This window comes from Diaphorina citri, unplaced genomic scaffold, assembly GCF_000475195.1.
Source record: "Diaphorina citri unplaced genomic scaffold, Diaci psyllid genome assembly version 1.1 scaffold9779, whole genome shotgun sequence".
In the NCBI taxonomy this organism is placed as follows: Eukaryota; Metazoa; Arthropoda; class Insecta; order Hemiptera; family Psyllidae; genus Diaphorina; species Diaphorina citri.
In genome coordinates this window covers 7,522-17,013 of record NW_007387153.1, presented here as the reverse complement: position 1 = coordinate 17,013, position 9,492 = coordinate 7,522, and the positions used below count along the sequence as shown (strand labels likewise).

At 39.8% G+C, this 9,492-nt stretch overlaps 1 protein-coding gene and 1 pseudogene across 1 annotated transcript; one reads left to right on the top strand and one right to left on the bottom strand.

The window, feature by feature from the left end:
* Window positions 1–1,347: 1,347 nt before the first annotated feature.
* On the top strand, window positions 1,348–3,993 carry LOC103522626. The gene is made up of 5 exons (XM_008487722.3): window positions 1,348–1,378; window positions 2,009–2,115; window positions 2,514–2,652; window positions 2,886–3,086; window positions 3,404–3,993. Exons 1-5 carry the CDS (start codon window positions 1,348–1,350, stop codon window positions 3,457–3,459), a joined length of 534 nt encoding a protein of 177 aa, XP_008485944.1. The 3' UTR covers window positions 3,460–3,993.
* Window positions 3,994–4,248: 255 nt separating this feature from the next.
* Window positions 4,249–9,492, bottom strand: part of LOC103522625 — a 12,699-nt pseudogene continuing 7,455 nt past the window's right edge.

The following is a 9,492-nucleotide window of genomic DNA, read 5'->3' as shown; positions in this document are numbered from 1 at the left end:
GAAATCACAAAAAGAATTCATATGCCATTTCCTATTTCATATAAAATTAAAACTGAAACTTGATACTATGTTAATTGTGTAACAAGACTGATAGTATATCCTGGAGCCATGGTAAGAAGTTAAGATTTCCTACGATCTGAGTGAGTACGGGGTACCATAGGGGATTCATATATTACATGGAAATAGATGGTCCTTCTTTTTATTCTAGAAGGCTTGAGATTCATTCAGTTTATTCCCCTTTTCCTCATCACTTTTGGAAAAACCAAAATAAAAACCATCTCTTACCATCTTGTTTTCCTCTTGTCCCGTGCATGTTTAGATGTGAATAATACATGTCTTGTGTAATTTTACCTGACGGGGTTTTTCTAATGGAATCTAAAATGCAACTTTGAATTTGGTAGAGCAATTTGGCCATGAACATTATCCCAGGTGGTATGAAGTCAGGTAACTTTTTGAGGACCAGCAGATTCTGAGGTTGTTGTGACTTGTCTGTAACACATTAAAAAAAAAAAGAATGAATAAAATGGTGTGCTAAAATCCTATGGACCTAGTTATCTTGTGAGGGTGAGTGCATCTGCTTTGTAGAGGCTAGGTTGTGAAGTTGGGAAGGATTTTAATTTCATACAGAAACCGGTTCATCTCTAGGAATAGCTGAGCTTTCTCCTGTCTTGTCCTCCCACCCTTTCACTTTTGGGACAGTATTTTTACAACAAGGCACACGGTACATACCATCTGTCTTATTTTTTTTCCCTTCTTAGCTTCTTCATCTTTGTTAAAACAGGTTAAGTTCAGTTCAGGGATTTCTTCTGACAGCTGTGGTCAATAACTTCTAGTGGCAAAGGTTTCAAGGGCTGTTTGGATGCCTTTGGTTCTTCTGAAATAAAACAAATGGGAAGAAATACACTGGGTCAGTACATTTCTATTTTACAGCAAGTAAAAGAGCAAACAAGCTCAGTCCTAGGTTAGATTGGAGATAGTGCACCTGCCTTGCAATGCCATTAGATCATGGGTTCAATTCCTGCCTAAATTATACATTATCCAAAACTCTATATCTTATCACATAATGAAGTTCTTCTCAGCTAGCTGCTTAATGGTATGCTGTTCCTCCACTCTATATCTGAGCAATGATATGCAGACTCAGTCGTTAGGAATAACTACTATCAGACTCTCTTTGGTCCTATTTGTGATATAACCTCGTAATAGACTCTATAATACAATAGTACTGTGATTGTGACGAAGACGCTTTAGACTCACCGTCGCGGTCCTGACCCCCACTTACTCAGACTGTGAGGTCTCTCAGACGTCTTGTAGTGGATTTTCTTATAAAAGCTGTATATCCTTTCGAACATGGATAGTCGACTGGTACCTTACTCTGATGGTATGACATCTTCCTGTTGATAGATTCTGATCACTGTCCATATTTATTTTTTCTTTATCTGAGCCTTTTACAAAGTGTTTTGTAGACTAATTAGATATGGGATTAGAGAGTTAGCTATAGGGTTCCAAAAAAATCACACTCAAAAAATGTAGAGACAAAATGTAGTAGAGTTAATCAACTCATTACAGCTTCAACTATCACTGCAAAATTTTCAGAATTATTTTAAAGCACGACTTTCGATTGTCATTAGCTTCATAAAAAAAAATACAAAATTGAACTGATATGTTTTCAAAATTTGAAGTGAATTCAGCTGGAAGGCTCGTACACGTCACAAATTCTGGAATTTCGACAGGGTCCCCAAAGAATCGCTGAACCGTGTACGAGCTCCGCGAAATTTTTTTCAAATTTTCCACTCATCCACATTTTGTATTATTTTTTTTGAAAAAAAAAGTAAAAATCTGAAAGTTGTGCGTTTATTGCCGGTATAGTTATTTCTGTATCTTATTTGTCTCTAAATAGGTGAAATTTGAACCCAAAGTAACTCTGTAACTTTAATTACTATCAAAACACTTTGTGGGCGCTCAGATAAATCAAAATAAAAATGGGACAGTGATGATTCTGCCCCTGAAGATGTACCCATCGGGGGCGAGTATGAACCAGTGGATTCCATGTTCAACAAAAGGCTAACAGCTAAGAAAATCAAACAAGACAAGAAACTTCACAGTGTTGGTAAGTGGGTTCAGGAAACCGCGACGGGTTGAAAAAAAAGGTGGGGCTTTCACAAATGAGCAGTGACCATTGTTATTTATAGGGTTAAGGTTAAACACAAAAAGGACCAGGAGAGTTCTGATAGGAGTAACTGTAAACAACAGAGGCATTATTCATCTAGAAATAAAGAGATGTGGAGGACAGGATACCATTAAGCCAAGCTATTCTGAGAAGAACCTTATTTTGAAGTTATTTGTTTGGATAATGATAACCCTAGGGCAGGAAATTGAACCCAATGATCTATGGCTTGCAAGGCAGGTGCACTATCTCCAATCTTAACTAGGGCTGGGCTTGTTTGCTCTTTACTTGCTTGTAAAATAGAATTGTACTGAACCAGTGTATTTGTTTTTCATTTGTTTTATTTCAGAAGAAACCAAAAGCATCCAAACAGCTGAAACCTTTGCCACTAGAAGTTATTGACCAGCTGTCAGAAGAAATCCCTGATACTGTACTACCTGTTTTAACAAAGATGAAGAAGGCTAAGAAGGGAAAAAATAAGACAGATGGTATGTACCTGTGCCTTGATTGTAAAAAATACTGTCCCAAAAGTGAAGGGATGGAGGACAAGACAGGAGAAAGCCAGCTATTCCTAGAATGAACCGTTTCTGTATGAAATAAAATCCTTCCAACTCACAACCTAGGCCTTACAAAGCAGATGCACTACCCTACAAGATAACTAGGTCCCATAGGATTTTAGACACACCATTTTATTCATTTTTTTTTTTTTAATGTGTTACAGACAAAGTCACAAACAACTCAGAATCTGCTGGTCTCAAAAAGTTACCTGACTTCATACCACTGGATAATGTTCATGCCAAGTGCTCTACCAAATTCAAAGTTGGCATTTTAGATTCCATTATGAAAAACCCTGTCAGTAAAAATTACAAAGAACATGTATTATTCACATCTAAACATGCACGTGACAAGAGGAAAACAAATGGTAAGAGATGGTTTTTATTTTGGTTTTTCCCAAAAGTGATGAGGAAAATGGGGGGAAATAAACTGAATGAATCTCAAGCTTTCTAGATAACAAAGAAAGACCATCTAGGTTCCATGAATAATGATCTATGGTCTATGGTACCCCAGTACCTCACTCAGATGGTATCTTAACTTCTGTACCCATGGCTCCAGGATAACTTATCAGTTTTTTACACAATTACATAGGTAGTGTAGGTATTCAGTTTAATTTTGTATGAATAGGAAATGGGCAATTTGTGATTGTGATGTATAAATTGAAACTTTTTCTTTCTGTTTCAGTCAAGAACGAGTTTGTAAAGAAAGCCTTAATCAAACAAATCATATCAAGAAGGTAAAAATTGTGATTATTATGATTATCTTCAAACCACAACATACTAGTAAGTAGGTATTCTTTACCTACTTCTCAACTTTTCTTTCCAAAAAGTCAATATTTTGGTGGAAAATTCTATGAAGAAAGTAAAAACCACATTGACGGTTAAGTAAAAAATAATATTAAAATTTCCATATATTAAAATAAATAAATATAAATATTTTTGTTATAAAATAAATAACTAGTTATTATTCATAAAAACAATTTAAATTCTGGAAACCTTTGTGTAAAAGTGATTTGTACAAGTACATACTAAGTAACTGGTGAAATTCTAATATTTTACATCTGTCCCATAGAATCATAGTTTTTAATCGTGTGCTTCTTATTCTTACTAAAGTCTAAAATGAGTGATAGCTCTGATGGCCTAGCAATTTAAGGTCAAAGGTTCGTGTCCCAGTTCAGGAAGAAAATTGCCCTTTGAGTTATGAGGACAAAACTAACAGGACTTGAGAGACACGAACCTTAGTTTGCATTATAATAATATGTTGATAATTAATAATTTACAAATTTTGATTTATTCTTTTTTAAAATTAAACGTAAATATGTACGATGGATACGAGAAGAAAATATCAATAAGGATTACATACTTGCTATTGTTTTTATTGTGATTTTTTTAGTTCCTAATAATCTGGAATAGCGTGAAAAGTTCGATTTCCCTAGTTCTATTTGTTCTACAGCAAAAAACTGCCTAGAGGAGCTCAAAAGGTCAGGAACAAATAATTAAATAACAACAAAAAGGGGGAGATAAAAATGATTCTAGCTAGGAGAAAATGAAGGAGACAAAACAGGAAAAATATGAAATGGAGTTCAAAATTGAGATTAGAAAGTAAACGATTATCGTAGGTAGTTCATATTTAAGGAATTTCATAGGAGAAATGAGGAGTGAAAAGAAAAAAAGATATTTCAAGTAGTATTACCGAGGAAACATGGCATGGCTTTGTTTAGCATGCATTAAACACAAAACAGCTTACAACTTACATAAATAGCCGTGGTGACGTCAAAATATTTGCGAGAGTTGCTTTCAGTAACAGGATAGACGCCAAATATAGATATAACTATACTGACGTCGCGCGTTGGAAGAGTGGACCAGGCAGTAAGCTGGTGGGTGCAGATTTGAGTCCCAAACGAGATACAAAGATTATCCTAGATTTGTCCATATCACAATTTTATTATAATAAGTTAATGAGGAATAATCTCTTAAGGTTCTTGAGTAAACTAATAACTTTCCCACTGAATTCTCAAATAGTTGAAATACACGTTCCATTGCCTGGTCGAATGTTAGTATGGAATATTTATCTACTGCTTGTCAGGGATACGGATTTCATAGCTAACTTCTTTCCAACGCGAGGTGATACACCTTCACCTGCTGTATGATGCGTACTCCATGAGGACTCTGATGTACCACCACTATGACTTTCTACACTTACTAAACTACTAGGTACTGAGCTACCCATTAGACTTGTTCTATTTTGTTCGGAAGACATGCCACCATCTATGTGCACTGGCGAGAACACCTGACTTGTAAAGTCTTCAAACGTTGTACTGGCCCGATGTTGCTTGAGTACAGTGTCCAGTGAGCGATATCTCTCCTCATAGTATTGCTGATAGAACGGCAGCATACTACGTTTGGCACGAGATGCGTTCAATGCTGTGGCACGTACTAGTCCAGGTAATGTCTTGTGTTCTACAATAGCTTCATGGAACAGGGGCGCAAACAAGGGAACGTCTGGTTTTCTATTGATGGTAATTCTATACAAACGGTTAGGTAGAGGATAGATCACAATAAGAACATCACAGAACTCTGTAGGAATAATGCCTCTCCTATAATCTCTATGATGTTCTGACCATACAATATGGATTTCATCATTGCCTAGATGTCTGGTCTTGTGTAGTAAGGCTTCGGCTGTGTGAGAGGGCATTCTGGTTGCTACATGGAATAGAGTTTCACAGAAGGAAGTTGCATAGTAGGGTGCTGTGGTACCGGATGTTGATTTACCTTTCTGTAGTCCCCCCATGAATCCCGTGTGAGTTTCTAGCTCCACTTCCCAGGCCAGACCTGAAATGAATTCTTCATACGCTTGACTGCCTGCTGTATTGGATAAGATGGAACTCTTGTCTTCCTGACCATGTGCTACAAATATAACAGCTACCTTGTGTGTTTCCCTACATGTCTGCGTGTCGAGATTCCGAATTTCTCGCGTCAGCTTCTCATTCTTATCGAGTAGATAGAGTTGAGATCTATGATCCCATGATGTGAATCCAAGCTGAGAGAATAACAGTCGACAGAACTGGAAGGGTGAGTAGGGCGTGGTAGATCTCTGAGTAGGACGTTCACAGGGTTTACTTTGACTTAGCCGTGCTGAGTTTTTATCGACATAGTCAGATTCTACATAGCGTTCGCTCAAGATACATCCGATTGTATCTTGTTCGAGTTCTGTATTGATAGAACTACGTGAAGCTGGGATATTACGAGGTGTGTCTAAAGTTTCCAAACACTCTGGACTAGTGTGTCCTATGTATCTGAGTAGATCATCCAGGTTATCAAGGTCTGGTGCAGAGTCCTGTGCCATAGGGAGTACTGAGGGGGGTCTATGTCTCATTGTATATTGAGGTAGAGTTACAATACAAGAGTTCATAGTATCATCACAGCGAGGTGCATTCACCTTGGCGCGAGACACATTGGATAAAGTAGAGGATGGAATATTAGCGAGTTGTTCAGGAGAACAATACAAGATGGAGGCATCCCAACAAGATTTACCACCGAGGTCTCTCAAGAGTACTCTAACTTGTGATGGTGCTGTGATGAGACCAGCAGTAATACCACCACCAGGTACTTCTAACGCAGGTAACTCTATGAGTGACATCAGACAGCTTGATCCTAGGACAAACAGTTGCATGTTGGGAGCACACAACACCTGACTAGATAGCTGCTGCTCTTGATAACATAGGTTTGGAATATCATCATACTCAGATACCAAGGAGCTGATCCTGGCTACGCCACCACTCAGTGGGAAATGTCCTATGTGATTCACCAAGTGTCCAATGATCATCTTAGCTGCTAGCTGTACTGCATGTCCTGTACTACTCAGATGACCTCCAGAACCTTCCCCTAGGAATCTCCTGCCGAGTGTAGGACTCTCATCGGATTTGAGGTCATCCAATACAATGTTAGGGTTAAACTCAGCCACTATATCCTGATGGAATGCACCACTAATAGGAATACCACGAGCCTTGCCACCCTCACAAAGCTGAGTAAGAATCTGAAACACTGTATGTAGGAGACAGGGGTTGTGAGTTTTAGGTTTGTACAAGACAGCCGGGGGGACTTGCATTGTCCATTCTCCAAGACAAAACACTAATGAGGTCATGAGTCTCTTGTCCTTGGCATCCACTGGCATCAGATAAGATAATGTACTCGCGAGCACTTCTATAATACGGGATGGTATCTCTGGATAAACTTGTAGTAAGACTTTGCAGAGATTCGTTAGGCTCAATAGAACATCACACGCAACTTGTGCTATGGTATCATGATTGAACTTGAGAGCTAAGAGTAAAGTGTTGAGTGCTTCCTTGGCACAAGGATGTTGAGGGGTACTAGAGCTGAGTGTATGATGTAGGAATATACCAAGACTACTAAGTGCAATACAACGTGCTTGGCCTGTGGGTTCTGTCTTACCACACCTTAGTAGAATATTCAACACTAAATCTTTGGCATCGGGACACTGGGTGACTTGGAACAGGGGGGAATTTGGCTGTAACATGGCAACATGCTTGTGTGTATCGAGAATACCTAACAGTGTTGCCAACATAGACACAGCCTCCGTGCGGGGGGTAGCTCTCAGATCAGGCGAGATGATAACCTTGTTACAGGCATGGATAATATCAAGATAGAGGAGACTGGAGCCAGGCAAGTTCAAGGAGAGGAAGCGTGGCCCTGTGTATTTGATTATAATGTTGACAATACTTTGATCGGAACATACGAGACCTTGATGAAACACCCTGTAGAGTTGAGAGATATATTGAGGAGAGAGGCATGGGTCCTGTAGCATGGAACATAGAAGCCTGTGAACATAAAATAAAATACATGAAAACACTTCACATGGATTTGGACATCAGATATTCAGTCTCTTAGTCCAGGCGTAAGGGATAATAACATAGGTTTGGTTTCACCAATATTTTTGTCAGCTCTTAGAAGTCCTGTTAAGCTAACAGCCAGTTACTTAAGTTCCATTTGATTTGTATAGGCTTAAAAGGGCTGTTAAGCTAACAGGCTGTTAGGGGCTGAAAACAAAGTTGGTGAAACCCACAGAGGATGTTCGACCATTCCTGTTTACCCACCCTTAGCCTAGGTCCCTAGGACATTGGAACTCTACAGTATATGACTTACCTGTATGCATTGAGTTTACCCCGATGATACCTATCAGATAGATTCAACGCCTCAAAACACCACGGGGCCACTAGAGTCAGGGGAGGTACCAAGTCAGGTAGAGAGGGGGCAGGGGAGGGCATGGTATCTCCTGTGATAACACCCTGATTTAGGCGCATCTTGTTCAGCGTTGTGGACAGGTCGACCAGGTGACTGAAGACCTGAAACGTGGACAGTGAAGTCTTTAAAGGTGTGTCCAAACTTGGTCGACCACGAGGAAACTATGTTATCGAGGCAATTTGGATAGTTCAGCCGACATGGATCGACTATTGGAACATGGAAAGAAATGAAAAAAAAAAAAAAAAAAAAAAAAAAAAACACCTTTTGATTTTAAAAACCCAGATTTCAGCCGTTTAGATTGGTGTAGCGGTCGGGCAGTATCGTTCTGGGAACGGCTGGCTTTCCTATCCTGTCTTTCTTCTCTTCTTCGCTTTTCGGGATGATTAAGACCTTACCAGTTACAGTTGCTGTCGTGTTACAATACCCTTGTCCCTGTGCCTTAGGAGCGGATATTATTCTGCGCCGATGTCACTCTGGGTAGAAGGATAGACGCTGTCACCAAGTAATTACAGGACGTTCTACCCTTCCCTTGTCCTTCTCTTTTGGACCGAGATGATAGACCTATTCCTATTTTTTTCCATTTCTGTCAGCCAGCAGTAGTATCGAAGAAAGTTCCCGGGCGGCTGGAGGGAGGCACGGGCTCACCGCTAGTGTGAGCCGAATGTGGCGGCCTCCAAAAGCCCAAGCTAAGGGCCGCTAGGAAAAAAAAAAAAAAAAAAAAAAAAAAAAAGAAACATTGACAGGAACCTCAAATTCCCACGTGAGTCTAAAGCAGCTCGCTGTAATAAGATCTAGCTGCAGCGCTTGTCACCGCCGTATGGTCATTGTTTTTATTAAGCGTTTATAACTCTTATAACTTAAAATTTCCGTGCTCGGTTGAAACACTAAAGGTGTTTTCAGCACACTTTCCTAAATTTGTGGTTATTTAAGTGCTAAATTAACCGAAAAGAAACTATCTTGGATTTCCGTTATTTTCAATTGATTGCCGTTCTATCTAAGACAAGCTTTTATGTTCGTAATCATAAGCGTAACGATGTTCTACGCCTCGTGTTCGACTATGCGCGTTTCGAGCGTCGTACCTGAAGCGCATGTCCCCCGGGCAGTTGTCATGAGGCTCCTTTTGTTGTCGGCGAGGGTGAAGCAATCGCCGCGCAGATCGCATATACTTAGGTTGAGAGGGGAGTCGATCTGGAGCGTCCCTCCCTGTCTCCCTCCTCCCACAAGCTAATAGTCCGGCGTCCGCCAGCACTCCCCGACCAACGTGTCTACACGTCAAGGCACGACACCTCTCGTACTATACTATCGGGACCCGTTACAGGTGTGTATATGTCCTGGTGTGTGGCGGGACGTAATGTGCCATTTTGTATAAAGATATTCATTTCATCTTGTCCAACATAATCGCATGTACTTGGTAGACGGCCTTTGACTTTACTCCTTTTTTTTCAAAAAAAAAGTTCTCCAAACTATCTTCCTTGACATTGACGATTCCAGAATAGCAGGGCTTTCGCTTGC

Coding starts and splice junctions, on each gene's coding strand:
- LOC103522626 (XM_008487722.3), top strand. CDS start 1,348: ATGGATAGTCGACTGGTACCTTACTCTGATG. Junction 1,379..2,008: donor ACTGGTACCTTACTCTGATG/GTATGACATCTT, acceptor CTGCCCCTGAAG/ATGTACCCATCGGGGGCGAG. Junction 3,087..3,403: donor TGACAAGAGGAAAACAAATG/GTAAGAGATGGT, acceptor TTTCTGTTTCAG/TCAAGAACGAGTTTGTAAAG.